The sequence below is a fragment of the Esox lucius genome, chromosome 14, assembly GCF_011004845.1.
Source record: "Esox lucius isolate fEsoLuc1 chromosome 14, fEsoLuc1.pri, whole genome shotgun sequence".
Lineage (NCBI taxonomy): Eukaryota > Metazoa > Chordata > Actinopteri > Esociformes > Esocidae > Esox > Esox lucius.
Genome location: NC_047582.1, coordinates 26,447,918 through 26,466,535, shown reverse-complemented (window position 1 = coordinate 26,466,535; position 18,618 = coordinate 26,447,918). Strand labels below are relative to the sequence as shown.

The 18,618-nt window shown below is 42.6% G+C and overlaps 1 protein-coding gene across 1 annotated transcript; it reads right to left on the bottom strand.

Annotated features, from left to right (window-relative positions):
• Positions 1–2,814: 2,814 nt before the first annotated feature.
• LOC105015280 lies at positions 2,815–17,555 on the bottom strand. Its single transcript, XM_029124999.2, has 12 exons — positions 16,943–17,555; positions 16,494–16,759; positions 16,205–16,380; positions 15,882–16,009; positions 15,000–15,247; positions 14,573–14,690; positions 14,124–14,389; positions 13,835–14,010; positions 13,537–13,664; positions 9,799–9,855; positions 8,191–8,223; positions 2,815–3,988 (listed from the first exon to the last, which is right to left on the bottom strand). The coding sequence occupies exons 1-12, from the start codon at positions 17,124–17,126 to the stop codon at positions 3,738–3,740; spliced, it is 2,031 nt and encodes a 676-aa protein (XP_028980832.2). The 5' UTR covers positions 17,127–17,555; the 3' UTR covers positions 2,815–3,737.
• Positions 17,556–18,618: the final 1,063 nt, after the last annotated feature.

Below are 18,618 nucleotides of genomic sequence, written 5' to 3'. Positions count from 1 at the left end.
CGGGGTATGTTATCACACTTTTCACACCATGAAACATTTACAGGGCACCAGCGTCGTTAGGCCTGGGCGTCCAGGGCTACAGCCCCAAATCAATTACTCAGATTAGAGTGATCTTGATCACATGTGAACAGGAAGTTGACCATAGAACTAGTAGTCACACAAAGTATTTATTTGATTTTTGAAAGAGTGAACATCCAGGGATCCATTGACTCTGACCCTCCCAATACACAACACAAACCTACACCCTTGGGTACGTGTGTAGGGTAGCGGCGCAGGACAGACAGCTATACTTGTACAATGTGTGGTTTGGAATTCGCATTTTTATTCTATCCTGTCAATGGTTTAACTATAACCATGCAAACAAAAGCTGTGTTAACTTTCCACAGGCTAGCGTGGCACCGGACAGTGATATATTACAAGTAACTGTATGGAGAGGTACTTATGGAGAGGTTACCTGGAGGCTCGATTTTTTAATTCCCATTGTTATAATTAGCATTCATCTGTATTTGTATAAAATAAATCTTTCAAACGGCACCATTAAAATTACATCACATTAATTGTTTTCCTACAAGGTATTGTCACTAAGACCATGACAGCATTAATGCCTTTTTGATTACCATCTCCTTTCTAAAATATCTCTTGTACACGTCAACATGGTCACATATCAGATGATCAAAACACATGCAGCACCCTTTTCCCTGCGGCTTTATCTCCTTTTACTCCGTTTGAAGATGTTTCTATATACTATTTTTACTTTTGCCATATTGTAAGCTTTTAGAATTGGGATGAGTGAAACATGGGTCAAAAAGTCCAAGAGTAGGGCCTACAGTAATTTCTATTCAAAATGGTCATGCTTATTGACCAAAACACCTATACCAAATTATAATACAAGGCCATCCTAACTTCACCAAAACGTAATTTGCCTAATTAACATTATTTTACCCTCTAACAGTATCTCTCAAACCGTTCAAGCTAGAGACCAGACCAACATTTTCACATGTTCAGACTATCCCAACTTAAAAATTTTAAACATTTATCAATGAGTACTAATTAATGTCATTTGTAAAATTTCCACATCGTAACATTAACCCTAAAATATAATATTTGATTACAAGCTAGAGGGATCAAACCAGAATTGTTTCACATGGTTTGACTATCCCTAATTCAAAGTTCTAAACTTTTTACCATAAAAAAGCTGGCAAGCACAACATATTTACTTCTTTAATGTATTTTCCAGTTATTCTACTCCTCCCATGCCATTTAGGCTTGAAAGTCAGTTCTAAACTACAAAACATGTATACAGTTTTAACACCTTATGCTTCTATACAACTATTTGATACCAAAAACTACTTTTAGACCATTAAACTTTTAGCAGACATTTAAAATAGAATTCACTATCATGGAATTTCCTCCACAGTCTGTAGTTCTCATTGTGTAAAATATTTTCCCAAACAGCTGCCCCCAACAGCTTTCCCCCAAATTCCCAGCAAGTTAGACACTGTTCTCAATTATTAAGATCTGAAACAATCCCAACACTACCTTTTACTAAACATCAACCTATCACTTACACAACAAGGCAGTACAGATTAAAATGGGATTCATCCATTAGGCGCATACTTCAACGTGCCAGTTGCAATCGAAAATGTCCATTAGCCCTCTGTTACAACGCTGAACTAGGGTCAAGTTAAGTTCCTGGTAAAGAGAGCGAATGTGCCGTCTTTGGTCTTGTTGACAGTTTGTGCAGACACCCTTTGATGGTACATGTCCTGAGCCGGCATGGTTACACTTGGTCTGCTGTTTAGACCGATTGGACGTGCTGCCAAATACTATAAACTACGTTGGTGGTGGCTCATGGTAATGGACATTCAATTCTCTGGTAACGGATTTGGAAATGTTTGAAGTCAGCATGCTTACTGTACACAACCTTATAACCTTATAAACCAACTATGGCACTGCATTGTGGGACAAAACTGGCATAGGTTGTGTAATAATTAAACTATTTAATCAGATTATTTATATGGCTGTCAGGTGGATGGAATATCCTGGCAAAAGAGAAATGCTCACCAAGACGGATGGAAAATGTGTCTGTGGGAAATGTCTGGGATCTTTTGTTTCAGCTCATGAAACATTTTACATAGCATCCCAACTTTTTTTGGAAACAGGGTTGTACAAAGACAACACGTCAAATGTTGAAACAGAAATGCCACTGCTTCTTGAAAACATGTATGCCCACTTTGACAGCAATATGTTGCAAAAAATTTGGGACATAGCTTAAATAGATTGGACTCCGTCACTCCTGACTCTATTGTAAACAGTTCAACTCTTCACACAGACTGATATGAACTAGTGTGAAATTTCAAAAGGCCTTGCTTACCTCTATGGTGCACATACAGTGGGGAGAACAATAATTCGATACACTGCCGATTTTGCAGGTTTTCCCACTTACAAAGCATGTAGAAGTCTGTATTTCATCATAGGTACACTTCAACTGTGAGTGATGGAATCTAAAACAAAAATCAATAAAATCATATTGTATGATTTTTAAATAATGAATTAGCATTTTATTGCATGACATAAGTATTTGATACATCAGAAAAGCAGAACTTAATATTTGGTACAGAAACCTTTGTTTGCAATTACAGAGATCATATGTTACATGTAGTTCTTGACCAGGTGTGCACACACTGCGGCAGGGATTTTGGCCCACTCCTCCATACAGACCTTCTCCAGATCCTTCAGGTTTCATACAATTAGATTTTCTGGATTTTTGTTTTAGATTCCATCTCTCACAATTGAAGTGTACCTATGATAAAAATTAGACCTCTACATGCTTTGTAAGTAGGAAAACCTGCAAAATTGGCAGATACTTGTTCTCCCCACTGTAGTTTAGTCAGATAGAGTCAAAAAGCAGACACCGTAGCAATGGAGATATTTAAATCCCATCTGGGGTGCCAAATGTATAAGATGGACAATTTTCACAATTTATCATGTAAAAAAAGTGGAGGCAGAGGGTCTGCATTATTATAGTAACTCTAGCTGGGGTTAGGATGTTGCAGTATTTTCAACACACTATTCACCAGACCTGGAGCTCATAACTGTAAAGGTACAGCCCTCCTACCTTCCGCGGGAATTCAGCTCTGCTATTATCACAGCAGTCAACACAACCCCTGCAGCCAGGTGAAACGCGCAAGCTAGTTTAACCACAAATGTGTGGTTAAACTGCTCCATTCACTTTTTTTTTCAGATGATCATTTACAGAATTAAAAACTCTGGACCAAGCCTTTGAACATCTCAGTGTTTGTTTTCTCTTTCAAATCATCCTAATTTTTCTCAGTAATCCATTCATTCCTTTTTAGTGAGTAACATAGGAGCATTGATGCCCTCCACATTGTCATTAAGGTTAATGAAATCCTGTCTCATAGTTCAGTCACAGACTTCGTCAACTCAGTTTCAGGACATGGACAGGACAATTTCATGAAACGTAGGAATAAGATAAAAAGCTGTTTTTGTTAAATCAACTTAACTGCAGCTGGTGAAAGCAAACTAGCTGTTTTACTGCCAAAAAGATCAGTACCTCTTTTACGTATTCATTATGCAACACAAACCATCAAGGGCAGAAATTGTTTTGGGAAAACTGAAAACCTCACTCAAGTTTGTGAGAGCACACTAGCCTGTTTAGACATACAAATCACAGTTCATCCTACATTCATAGCCACCAACTTATAATGTAGTTTATCTCATACGTTTTTTCTGTAGTAGTACAGATAATTGCGGATGGTCTTGCAGCCTGTGACAGAGAAAATCTTCTCAATCTTGGGAAAGTATGTCATGACTCTGACCACCTGGTCGACCAAGGTGTGATTGGGCACCAGTCCCAGTGCGTCCATCTCTGCCATGCCACACTGCACCAGGTGTTTATACTCCAGAGGCAGGAAAGGGACGAAGAAGTCCACCAGGTTCTTGTCAATCAAACTGTGCCAGAATCCACCTACACAGAGAAAGAGACAGAGAGCTATAAGATGGGCAGTTGCAAATGGAACGGAACTAAAGTGTACTCCTGAACAAAGATTACTGTAGATGGTCATGCATGTGAACTACACTATGTAAAGCGAAATCAAATGCGATTTTTTTGTTTTAGGTGCAGTTCGTCCATCGCAATATAACCATAAACAGTTTTAATTTACTGTTTATAATGTAGGTGCTACAGCTTGTAGCCAGTGAAGGTATGGAGTTACTTGTCTTTCAATAAGAACAAACAAAAGTATTAGTATTGCAAACAAAATAATTAATATTGAAAGCAAAACATTAACTAAATGTGAGCATTCTTTCATTTCGGATGAGAAAAGTTTCAATATTTAGTAGCTAGCCAACCAGCCCAATGGCACTGGCTTGCCGAGCTAGCTACCTTTATAACAAGAAAGACACCAGGAAAAAGCTATGGTAAATTGTTTTGTGCCTTGTAGCAGTTGGATCAGTTAAATAACGAGCTATTTAGGGTTCTATTGTCTGTCTGTTTAGGAGGTCCAGGTGACCTAAACAGGTGGAGTCTAGGAGAGTGGTGACACAGCAGTGAAAGTAATGTTCACATACCACATAAAGTTGAAAAGGAAAGTTTTGAGTGAGGAACAGAAGTATTCAGTTTGCAGTGCTCTCTAAAATTTAACCCTTCTGTTCCTAACTTAAAACCCTCCTTTTACAACTTTTTTGGAAAGGAAAGAAAAAGGTGCTGTGGTCTCTTCTTTTTTCCCCAGAGATGCATATATATATATATATATACACATCCACTTATAATGAGGACACATACGGTATATATAGCAGTTGAAAACAAATGTTTAGACTTTAGTGTCACCACAAATTAAGATGTAATGTATTAAGTCTGAAATGCATCGCATCGCATCGCATCATCTTCCGCTTATCCGGGGCCGGGTCGCGGGGGCAGCAGTCTAAGCAGGGATGCCCAGACTTCCCTCTCCCTAGACACTTCCTCCAGCTCTTCCGGGGGGACACCGAGGCGTTCCCAGGCCAGCCGGGAGACATAGTCCCTCCAGCGTGTCCTAGGTCTTCCCCGGGGTCTCTTCCCGGTGGGACGGGACCGGAACACCTTCCCAGGAAGGCGTTGCGGAGGCATCCGAAACAGATGCCCAAGCCACCTCAGCTGACCCCTCTCGATGTGGAGGAGCAGCGGCTCTACTCTGAGCTCCTCCCGGGTGACCGAGCTTCTCACCCTATCTCTAAGGGATCGCCCAGCCACCCTGCGGAGAAAGCTCATTTCGGCCGCCTGTATCCGGGATCTTGTCCTTTCGGACATGACCCAAAGCTCATGACCATAGGTGAGAGTAGGAACGTAGATTGACCGGTAAATCGAGAGCTTCGCCTTGCGGCTCAGCTCTTTCTTCACCCACGACAGACCGATACATCGACCGCATTACTGCAGAAGCTGCACCGATCTGTCTGTCACTCTCCCGTTCCATCCTTCCCTCACTCGTGAACAGGACCCCTAGATACTTAAACTCCTCCACTTGAGGCAGGCACTCTCCACCAACCTGAAGTGGGCAAGCCACCCTTTTCCGACTGAGGACCATGGCCTCGGATTTGGAGGTACTGATTTTCATCCCCACCGCTTCACACTCGGCTGCAAACCGTCCAAGTGCACGCTGAAGGTCCTGGCTTGAAGGGGCCAACACGACAACATCATCCGCAAAGAGCAGAGACGAAATCGTGTGGTCCCCAAACCTGACACCCTCCGGCCCCTGGCTGCGCCTAGAAATTCTGTCCATAAAAATTACGAACAGAACCGGTGACAAAGGGCAGCCCTGCCGGAGTCCAACATGCACAGGGAACAAGTCTGACTTACTGCCGGCAATGCGGACCAAGCTCCTGCTTCGGTCGTACAGGGACCTGACAGCCCTTAGCAAAGGACCCAGGACCCCATATTCCCGAAGCACTCTCCACAGGATGCCGCGAGGGACACAGTCGAATGCCTTCTCCAAATCCACAAAACACATGTGGACTGGTTGGGCAAACTCCCATGAACCCTCCATCACCCTGTAGAGGGTATAGAGTTGGTCCAGTGTTCCACGGCCTGGACGAAAACCACACTGTTCCTCCTGAATCCGAGGTTCTACTATCGGCCGTATTCTCCTCTCCAGAACCCTGGCATAGACTTTCCCGGGGAGGCTGAGAAGTGTGATCCCCCTATAGTTGGAACACACCCTCCGGTCCCCCTTCTTATAAAGAGGGACCACCACCCCGGTCTGCCATCCCAGAGGCACTGTCCCCGACTGCCACGCGATGTTGCACAGGCGTGTCAACCAAGACAGCCCCACAACATCCAGAGACTTGAGGTACTCAGGGCGGATCTCATCCACCCCCAGTGCCTTGCCACCGAGGAGTTTCTTAACCACCTCGGTGACTTCAGCCCGGGTGATGGACGAGTCCACCTCTGAGCCCTCATCCTCTGCTTCCTCAATGGAAGACGTGACGGCGGGATTGAGGAGATCCTCGAAGTACTCCTTCCACCGCCCGACGACATCCCCAGTTGAGGTCAACAGCTGCCCACCTCTACTGTAAACAGCGTTGGTAGGGCACTGTTTCCTTCTCCTGAGGCGCCGGATGGTTTGCCAGAATCTCTTCGAGGCCAGCCGATAGTCCTTCTCCATGGCCTCACCGAACTCCTCCCAGGCCCGAGTTTTTGCCTCCACAACCACCCGGGCTGCAGTCCGCTTGGCCTGTCGGTACCCGTCAGCTGCCTCTGGAGTCCCACAAGCCAACCAGGCCTGATAGGACTCCTTCTTCAGCTTGACAGCATCCCTTACTTCCGGTGTCCACCACCGGGTTCGGGGATTGCCGCCTCGACAGGCACCGGAGACCTTACGGCCACAGCTCCGAGCGGCCGCTTCGACAATGGCGGTGGAGAACATGGTCCACTCGGACTCAATATCTCCAGCCTCCCTCGGGATCCAGTCAAAGCTCTGCCGGAGGTGGGAGTTAAAGATCTCTCTGACAGGAGACTCGGCCAGACGTTCCCAGCAGACCCTTACAGTACGCTTGGGCCTGCCGAGTCTGTCCAGCTTCCTCCCCCGCCATCGGATCCAACTCACAACCAGGTGGTGATCAGTTGACAGCTCCGCCCCTCTCTTCACCCGAGTGTCCAAGACATGTGGCCGCAAGTCAGATGAAACGACAACAAAGTCGATCATCGACCTGCGGCCTAGGGTGTCCTGGTGCCACGTGCACTGATGGACACCCTTATGCTTGAACATGGTGTTCATTATGGACAAACTGTGACTAGCACAGAAGTCCAATAACTGAACAGCGCTCGGGTTCAGATCAGGGGGGCCGTTCCTCCCAATCACGCCCCTCCAGGTGTCACTGTCGTTGCCCACGTGGGCGTTGAAGTCCCCCAGTAGAACGATAGAGTCCCCAGTCGGAGCACTTTCCAGCACCCCTCCCAGAGACTCCAAGAAGGTCGGGTACTCTGCACTGCCGTTCGGTCCGTAGGCACAAACAACAGTGAGAGACCTATCCCCGACCCGTAGGCGCAGGGAAACGACCCTCTCGTTCACCGGGGTGAACTCCAACACATGGCGGCAGAGCTGGGGAGCTATAAGCAAACCCACACCAGCCCGCCGCCTCTCACCATGGGCAACTCCAGAGTGGTGAAGAGTCCATCCTCTCTCAAGGAGTGTGGTTCCAGAGCCCAAGCCGTGCGTAGAGGTGATCCCGACTACCTCTAGTCGGAACCTCTCAACCTCACGCACCATCTCAGGCTCCTTCCCCGCCAGCGAGGTGACATTCCACGTCCCTAGAGCTAGTTTCCGTGTCCGGGGATCGGGTTGTCTAGGCCCCCGCCTTCGACTGCCACCCGATCCTCTCTGCACCGGCCCCTTATGGTCCCTCCTGTGGGTGGTGAGCCCACGGGAGGGCGGCCCCATGTCGCTCGTTCGGGCTGGGCCCGGCCATGGGGAAAGGCCCGGCCACCAGGCGCTCGCGAACGAGCCCCAACCCCGGGCCTGGCTCCAGGGTGGGGCCCCGGCTGCGCCATGCCGGGCGACGTCACAGGACACAAATGATTTATCATCATTAAGGGGTTTTTAAACCCCTTAAGTCTGAAATGCAACACTGTTAATTATTTATGTTTTGGTTTTGATTAGGTGAGAATATACGTGTGTGTTTGTGTGTTTCTCTTACCTTCTGTGTTGCACTGCTCAAACTCAATAGGATCTAAAAAGACAGAAATCATTATTTTCATTAAATTGGCTGTTAAAAGCGGATATTCAGATTTTGCTCCAAACCCTGTGGATCTTGGCTGAATCACAGCAACATCACATTAAAATCATCTTTACTTTCTCCGTGGGTGAAGTAGATGACAAAAACAGAAATAATATGTTTACTGTGTCGAATTAATGTGTCGAATTGATTCCCAATTCAGTGCTTTTTCTCAACAGAAATGTCACAAACTGGAATTTTAGCCACCAGAAAATGAGTGATTGTGCTTGTGTGGACCTCATAACTGACCTAGCCTTTATCATAGGCAGCATAATATTAAGTAATATTAATGCGTTAGTTGTGTCCCAATTCTTCACCCTTTTTCCAAAACAAACTGTACTTGTACACTTCCTGCATTCATTTTGCAATATAATAGGAAGTCCCTCCTGCTTAACACATATCTTTTTATACATTAGGAGAATACTGGAACACACCTTGGAGAAGAAATGGCCAAAATGGATGTCTGCTCTCTCAACTACCTCATTGTCTAGCCCAGTAGTTAAAGTATAAAGTGGTATACAAGCAGCATGGTAGAGTTAACATCTATTACATTTATATTTATTCATATCCTTTCCCAATGACAAGTTTCTTTAAGGGGGTTGGTGATCTACAGTATGGACTGGAATAACTAGTTATTTTGGGAGGAAAAACACCACTTCTTTATTTGATTATTTGCTCCATACCAGACATTGTGCATATGTTTGGTATTCAAACTCTCAGAAAACTATCAGATGTGAGTGGGACAGCTAAATAACACCGTTGCTATGTGCAGGCAACCCCAGCAAATTCTCCATCAGATACCTTACTGTATTTGAGATGCTGCTGGACAAGCTGCCCTCCAGCAGCCAGGAGAAGATGCTCTCATATGTGAAGAAGCGAGGGATAGGTTTGCAACAAAATGGCAAAACAAATATGTGTTGCCCTGAGCCCCCTTTTCAAATGGTCTGCATTACTACCTTCAGAGAGGGATTGTATGAATACATACTTTGGTTTAGGATTATGAGTTATGTCCTGATTCATCACCCTGTCAAAGTGCAATTATCTAATCAACCAATCACATGGCAGTTGCTTCAATGCATTTAGGGGTGTGGTCCTGGTCAAGACAATCTCCTGAACTCCAAACTGAATGTCAGAATGGGAAAGAAAGGTGATTTAAGCAATTTTGAGCGTGGCATGGTTGTTTGTGAGTATATCACAATCTGCTCAGTTACTGGGATTTTCACACACAAACATTTCTATGGTTTACAAAGAATGGTGTGAAAAGGGAAAAACATCCAGTATGCGGCAGTCCTGTGGGCGAAAATGCCTTGTTGATGCTAGAGGAGAATGGGCAGACTGATTCAAGCTGATAGAAGAGCAACTTTGACTGAAATAACCACTCGTTACAACCGAGGTATGCAGCAAAGCATTTTTGAAGCCACAATACGCACAACCTTGAGGCGGATGGGCTACAACAGCAGAAGACCCCACCGGGTACCACTCATCTCCACTACAAATAGGAAAAAGAGGCTACAATTTGCACGAGCTCACCAAAATTGGACAGTTGAAGACTGGAAGAATGTTGCCTGGTCTGATGAGTCTCGATTTCTGTTGAGACATTCAGATGGTAGAGTCAGAATTTGGCGTAAACAGAATGAGAACATGGAACCATCATGCCTTGTTACCACTGTGCAGGCTGGTGGTGGTGGTGTAATGGTGTGGGGGATGTTTTCTTGGCACACTTTAGGCCCCTTAGTACCAATTGGCCATGGTTTAAATGCCACGGCCTACCTGAGCATTGTTTCTGACCATGTCCATCCCTTTATGACCACCATGTACCCATCCTCTGATGGCTACTTCCAGCAGGATAATGCACAATGTCACAAAGCTTGAATCATTTCAAATTGGTTTCTTGAACATGACAATGAGTTCACTGTACTGAAATGGCCCCCACAGTCACCAGATCTCAACCCAATAGAGCATCTTTGGGATTTGGTGGTACGGGAGCTTCGTGCCCTGGATGTGCATCCCACAAATCTCCATCAACTGCAAGATGCTATCCTATCAATATGGTCCAACATTTCTAAAGAATGCTTTCAGCACCTTGTTGAATCAATGCCACGTACAATTAAGGCAGTTCTGAAGGCGAAAGGGGGTCAAACACAGCATTAGTATGGTGTTCCTAATAATCCTTTAGGTGAGTGTATGTTCCTGTGTTAAGTCAACTACTCAAAATGACTACAAATTGCGGCATACTGTTCATGTGAACAGTAAAACAGTATTAGTTTTACATTGACCCTCTGTTTTTGACTTCCATTGTATCCTTTTATAATTATTTGTGTTCTTTTATCACATGTGGCTTTGGCTCCATGACGGTTATGTTATTATGTATAGTATATTTCAACAACTGTATTGATGAGGTGAGCAGAATTATCTATTATCACTGAACTGTCGAATGGAAAGTCCCTTTTGTTACTTTTTGTTAAAAGTTCAATAAGGTTTGCTACAAATGCAATTACTATACAGATTCTTTCTGCTCTTAAGGTTCTTCCAATGTAATGTTTTTTAATTATACGACCTATGCTTATATTTGTTTTATTTTGTCTATTTGTTATTCTTAAATAATGCTTAAACTTTCTGCTGCCTATCTGTGCAAGGATGCTCCTTAAAAATAGATTTTTAATCTCTATGGGCCTTTCCTGGTAAAGTGTTGGAAACTATTACTGAGGAAGCCTATTTGAACACAATGTAGCCTTTTTCTTGAACACAAGAACTGTGTTGCCTGTAGGAAAGTCTCAATCATGGATCTCCAGGTATACTGTAGGAATAACCTTGTGTGTGTGAATGTAACATTAATAATGAGGTTGAATGTTACATTTGAAGTTAATGTGTTATGGTTAGTTGTGCAGATTGGTTGCCACGACATGACAAATCAATCAAATAATAAAGCACTTATTTCAAGACTCAATATATGCCCATGTTTTGTACGCTGCTTTTTGACGAATATTGTTTGATGTGCCTCTTAAAATTGTGTTTTTAGATTGGGTGTATATTTTGCAAAAACCTTGCAGAAATCCAAATTAAGTTCCATACACAATAGCATGTTAACTTGTAACAGGCTAATGAAATAAGCCTTAAGTGTAAACGAACTGCAGCTGTTGATGTTGCCTAGTCTGGTTGACCAATGGAGACTTATTTCCTCTTTTAAACCTGCCCACCGTGAAATTTGTGTCAGAAACTCACAACCGCAAAAAAGAAATCGAGAGCAAAATCCAGCGTAACGTAACCAAAGATAGAAAAAAATTCTAGCCAAAGACAATCGTTTTAACGCAATCGCGTTATCAAGAAAAAATATTTTCTCTTATATAATTATTTTCATTCATTTTTACTAAATTAGTTTTCGCCTTTCAAATGATTTTATTTGCAAAATATATATATAAAGGTCCTGGTCATATAATTAGAATATCATCAAAAAGTTATTTATTTCAGAACTGACAACTAATGAAAATCCCAAGTTCCGTATCCAAGAAAATTAGAATATTACTTAAGACCAATACAGAAAAAAGGTTTTTAGAAATGTTGGCCAACTGAAAAGTATGAACATGAAAAGTATGAGCATGTACAGCACTCAATACTTAGTTGGGGTTCCTTTTGCCTGAATTACTGCAGCAATGCGGTGTGGCATGGAGTCGATCAGTCTGTGGTACTGCTCAGGTGTTATGAGAGCCCAGGTTGCTCTGATAGTGGCCTTCAGCTCTTCTGCATTGTTGGGTCTGGCGTATAGCATCTTCCTCTTCACAATACCCCATAGATTTTCTATAGGGTTAAGGTCAGGCAAGTTTGATGGCCAATTAAAAACAGGGATACCATGGTCCATAAACCAGGTACTGGTAGCTTTGGCACTGTGTGCAGGTGCCAAGTCCTGTTGGAAAATGAAATCTGCATCTCCATAAAGTTGGTCAGCAGCAGGAAGCTTGAAGTGCTCTAAAACTTCCTGGTAGACGCCTGCATTTACCTTGGACCTCAGAAACACAGTGGACCAACACCAGCAGATGACATGGCACCCCAAACCATCACTGACTGTGGAAACTTTACACTGGATTTCAAGCAACATGGATTACGTGCCTCTCCTCTCTTCCTCCAGACTCTGGGACCTTGATTTCCAAAGGAAATGCAAAATTTACTTTCAGCAGAGAGCATAACTCAGCAGCAGTCCAGTCCATTTTGTCTTTAGCCCAGGCAAGACGCTTCTGACGCTGTGTCCTGTTCAAGAGTGGCTTGACCCAAGGAATGCGACAGCTGAAACCCATGTCTTGCACACGTCTGTGCGTGGTGGTTCTTGAAGCACTGACTCCAGCTGCAGTCCACGCTTTGTGAATCTCCCCCACATTTTTGAATGGGTTTTGTTTCACAATCCTCTCCAGGGTGCGGTTATCCCTATTGCTTGTACACTTTTTTCTACCACATCTTTTCCTGCCCTTCGCCTCTCTATTAATGTGCTTGGACACAGAGCACTGTGAACAGCCAGCCTCTTTAGCTATGACCTTTTGTGTCTTGCCCTCCTTGTGCAAGGTGTCAATGGTCGTCTTTTGGACAGCTGTCAAAAAGACGACCATGATTGTGTAGCCTACAGAACTAAACTGAGAGACCATTTAAAGGCCTTTGCAGGTGTTTTAAGTTAATTAGCTTATTAGAGTGTGGCACCAGGTGTCTTCAATATTGAACCTTTTCACAATATTCTAATTTTCTGAGATATTGAATTTGGGGTTTTCATTAGTTGTCAGTTATAATCATCAAAATTAAAAGAAATAAACACTTGAAATATATCAGTCTGTGTGGAAGGAATGTATACATTTTACAATTTTCACTTTTTGAATGGATTTACTGAAATAAATCAACTTTTTGGTGATATTCTAATTATATGACCAGCATATAATATATTTTGATCTCAATACTTTTTAGTTGATGATTTTCTTTCAATATTAATAATCTTCTTTGCAAAACTAATACTTTTGTTTGTTCTTATTGAAACAAAAGTAACTCCATATTAAGGTTTAGTCTGAACAAATCCTATCAACCAATTTGTTTTGTCTGTGGTGAGGATCAAACCCAGGTTGACTATGTGGCAGTCCGCGTCTCTAACCATTAAGCTATGTAACAATGGGCACTCACTCACTCACTCACTCAATAAGAGACATTCACTCTTCTTGGCTGACTCCACTTACGTTGTCCAGGAAAAAGTACATATCCTTTAAAATAATTCATGAACTCACAGAAACAGAAACTTACTCTTCTTGATGTTAAACCCAGGCAGGGAGAAAGCCGTTTCCAGGTCTTTCAACTCAATCTCTTCTCTGTCTTTCCCTGCTCTCCAGAAGTCAAGGGCCACCTGCATGTAGTTCTCTCCTCCTGAGTTGCTATGAAGTTGAACAACACACAGCAGTAATTATTAGACATAAGTAAAACCATGCTTGGTACAAAAAGTCCCTAAGCTGTGTGAATTACTGGATGATGTACAATATTCAATATTTATTTCAAAAAAACCAACGCTTGTTTCTTATATGAGCACCCAGTCTGTCTCCTCTACCTGAGGAAGATGAAGATGGCTTGGCGGTTGAAGACACCGTCCAGTTTCTCATAGTAGTCCAAGTAGGGCTTTATACTGTCAATCAGACCAGGTTGCATCTTGTCCATCTCGTCAAAGATGAACATGGACTGAGGGCAGTTGGTAATGTTTCCTTTAATCCAGTGCTGCAGCTGAGACTGGGGAATATGAAAAAAAAGTATAAACACTGATTTATTTGGAGTTAAGAATATCTTACAGCAGATATATTCAAATATACAATAGGAATCTCTTTAAAACTATGACAATTCACCTTGTAGTTCTCAATCTGGCTCTGGTGAGGGAAGTGAGCTGTAGGTACAAACTGGTGGAAGAAACCGCTGTCCGTGCCCTTCTTATAGAGGTTTTTAGCTATCAGCTGGCTAACAAAATTCTTCCCTGTTCCGGTCCCACCGTGTAAAGAGAGTACCAGCGGCTTCTTAGGGTTTTTATTTTTCATGAATCCCGTAATTGCTTTCAGGACGACTCTGGAAACAATATGTTGACCAAACAATTTACGATTTAGGTCCACTTCCAAACCTGAGGGGGTAGAACCACAGCTGTCAACTGCCGGCTAAGTACAGTAGGCCGAAAGCCTGTTATCATCAATAAACAATTTTAATATTAAAACGCAATGGAACCGACTGACTGTGGTACCCGATCAGTGGTGGAGTAAGCCATCAAATACATAAACAATGTAATATAGTTTAGCTGTGCACATACCTGTTGAATTAAAATCTATCCATTGTGAGTCACAACTTTCATAGAAATAACTGTAAATGTTCCATCCAGCTGATACTCCCGCACCAGCCCCATCTGCGGTTGTTTTTTGTTTGAAAACCTTTTGAACACTCAATATTAAAACATATCTGAATAAGGTTTTTTATGTTGGTCTCATTTTTTGTTGTAATGAACTTGTAGCTAATCACACAGAGCAGAGTATAAAAGCAGGTCAACTACTTTTTACTGCCAACAAGGGCAGAACCTATTTTCCATAATCATTATGCCAAACCATCAAGGCCAGACATTGTTTTGAGGAGACTGGAAACCTCACTTAAGTTGGTGACAGCACACCAGCCTGTTAAGACATACAAATCACAGTTCATCCTACATTCATAGCCGCCAACTTATAATGTAGTTGATCTCATACGTGTTCTCCGTAGTAGCTCAGCTTATTGCTGATGGTCTTGCAGCCCGTGACAGAGAAGATCTTCTCACTCTTGGGAAAGAATACCATGTCTCTGACCATTTGGTCGACCAAGGTGTGATTGGGCACCAGTCCCTGTGCGTCCATCTCTGCCATGCCACACTGCACCAGGTGTTTATACTCCAGAGGCACGAAAGGGACGAAGAAGTCCACCAGGTTCTTGTCAATCAGACTGATGTGCCAGAACCCACCTACACAGAGAAAGAGGCAGGCAGAGAGCTCTAAGATGGCAGGTGCAAATGGATGGACGTAGTAAACAAGAACACAGGGAGTTCTGAAAAGCCCAAACCTTGATCATAGATCTGACACCTCATCTCTCCAGGAGCTTTTCACAGAGACCATCAAGCAGACCAAAAAGGGTCATAAATCCTACACACGCACTAACAAAAGATTCATCCGATGCCATCAGAGTGTATTTAAGCAAGCTGTATCAATATAAACATAATATCATCATGTAGCCCTGCCATCCAGTCTGTCTTGCAGGGAGAAAACCTATAGACCTTTTTGGATTGGGTGTGTAAGATGGGTGTTATTCTATGTAAGTTGTTTCAACTGGTTCTATGAATTACATTAGAAACAGCAGCATAAGGCTATATATGGTTCAAGTCAAATTTGTGTGGCTTGAGAAAGTTACATTGGTAACTCTAAAATATTGTTTTGCTCGGTAAATATGTATGCTAGTTGATCTATCTGTAAATAGATAGATGTCCAAAAACAATGTCTCGCACTAGGCAAATGGTGAGCTCTGATCAGCTGAACAGGACCAAACAAACTCAAAGTACATATCCTTTAAAATAATTCATAAACTCACAGAAGGAAACTTACTATTCTTGTTGTTGAACACAGACAGGGAGAGAGCCATTTCCAGGTCTTTCAACTCGATCTCTTCTCGGTCTTTCCCTGCTTTCCAGAAGTCAAGAGCCACCTGCACAATGTTCTCTCCTCCTGAGTTGCTATGAAGATAAGCAACACACAGCAGTAAACATTAGACATAGGTAAAACTATGGTTAGTACTAAAAGTATGTGGTGGGAATTACTGGATGATGGATATCAGTACAAAATGTAATATTTATTTCAAAAATACTTAAAGTATCCAGAAACAACAGCTCGCTTTTTATATGAGCACACTCCCAGTCTGTCTCCTCTACCTGAGGAAGATGAAGATGGCTTGGCGATAGGAGACACCGTCCAATTTCTCATAGTAGTCCAAGTAGGGCTTTATACTGTCAATCAGACCAGGTTGCATCTTGTCCATCTCGTCAAAGATGAACATGGACTGAGGGCAGTTGGTAATGTTTCCTTTAATCCAGTGCTGCAGCTGAGACTGGGGAATATGAAAAAAAAGTATAAACACTGATTTATTTGGAGTTAAGAATATCTTACAGCAGATATATTCAAATATACAATAGGAATCTCTTTAAAACTATGACAATTTACCTTGTAGTTCTCAATCTGGCTCTGGTGAGGGAAGTGAGCTGTAGCTACAAACTGGTGGAAGAAACCGCTGTCCGTGCCCTTCTTATAGAGGTTTTTAGCTATCAGCTGGCTAACAAAATTCTTCCCTGTTCCGGTCCCACCGTGTAAAGAGAGTACCAGCGGCTTCTTAGGGTTTTTATTTTTCATGAATCCCGTAATTGCTTTCAGGACGACTCTGGAAACAATATGTTGACCAAACAATTTACGATTTAGGTCCACTTCCAAACCTGAGGGGGTAGAACCACAGCTGTCAACTGCCGGCTAAGTACAGTAGGCCGAAAGCCTGTTGTCATCAATAAACAATTTTAATATTAAAACGCAATGGAACCGACTGACTGTGGTACCCGATCAGTGGTGGAGTAAGCCATCAAATACATAAACAATGTAATATAGTTTAGCTGTGCACATACCTGTTGAATTAAAATCTATCCATTGTGAGTCACAACTTTCATAGAAATAACTGTACATGTTCCATCCAGCTGCTGCTGCCGCTCCCGCACCAGCCACAATTGTGGTTGTAATTGGTTCGAAAGCCTTTACAAGAACACTTGATATTAAAATATATCCGAACAAGGTTTTGTATGTTGGTCTCATTTTCAGTTGTAATAAACATGTAGCTAATCACATAGAGCAAAGTCGTTTAAAAGTAAGTCAACTACTTTCTATTTACTGACAAGGACAGCGGTACACCCCTCCCCCACTGGGCTTTTGGTAAGGCTGATCACACACTGATTTTGCTCCTCCCATCCTATAGACAACGCCTAAAACAGGATAAACCGGTTTCTTGGGCAGTTCAACGCTGGAATGAGGGATCCATTACCATTCTCCAGGACTGCTTTGAAACAACAGACTGGCAGACAGGAACATTGATGAATACATGGACTCTGTCTCAGCATATATCTCCAAGTGCATCAATGATGTTGTTCCGAGAGTAAATGTTCAGACTTCCCCCAATCAAAAGCCCTGGGTTAATGGTAACGTCCATGCTATGCTCAGAGGACGGTCCTCTGCTTATAGTTCCAGGGACCTGGAGAAATAAACACTTGAAATATATCCGTCTGTGGGGAATTAATGTATACATTATATAAGTTGGAATTACTGAAATAAATAAACTTTTGGATGATATTCTAATTTTATGACCAGCACCTGTGTATGTGAGGATGCTGTTTGTGGACTACAGCTCAGCATTCAACACTATTGTGCCCACTAAGCTTGTTCCTAAGCTCAGGACCTTGGGACTTAACACCTCCCTTTGCAATTGGATCCTGGACTTCAGGGGGTCATGCCCCCATACACATCGATGGAGCTGAAGTGGAGTCTCCGACACCCAAATTCCTTGGTGTGTTCGTTGAAGATTACCTCACAAGGACAAGGCAAGTGAACTCGGCAGTGAAAACTACCCAAAAGCAACTATACTTCCTGAGAAGACTCAAGAAGTTTTGGTATGTCTGCAAAAACACTAACTTCTACAGGTGCGCAAGTCAAAAATGAAGGTTTTGAATGAGGAACAGAATAATATTAAAAGACCAATGCAAATTGAATACTTATGTTCCTCACTCAAAACCTTCCTTTTACATTTTTTTGTAATGGAAAGAAAAAGGCGGAGTGGTTCTCTTAAATTTTTTCCAGAGCTGTATACATGTTATGTATATATACAGCTGCTCTCAAAAGTTTGCATACCCTTGGAGAATTTGTAATATATGTACCATTTGTAAAGATAACATGAGTAAGCATATTTTATTTCTTATGGGATTCACATTCAACTGTAGGTCATAACAGAATGGCACAATCATAAAACAAAACATGGAAACAAAGAAAGACATTAACTGACCCAAGTTCAAAAGCCTGCATACTTAGTTCTTATTACTGTGTATTGCCCCCTTTAGCATCAATGACAGCATGCAGTCTTTTATAATAGTTGTCTATGAGGCCCCGAATTCTTGCAGGTGGTATAGCTGTCCATTTGTCTTGGCAAAATGCCTCCAGATCATGCAACATCTTTGGTCGTCTTGCATGAAACGCACGTTTGAGATCTTTCTTGGTCTACCTGACCTTGGATTGGTATCAAGAGATCCCTGAATTTTCC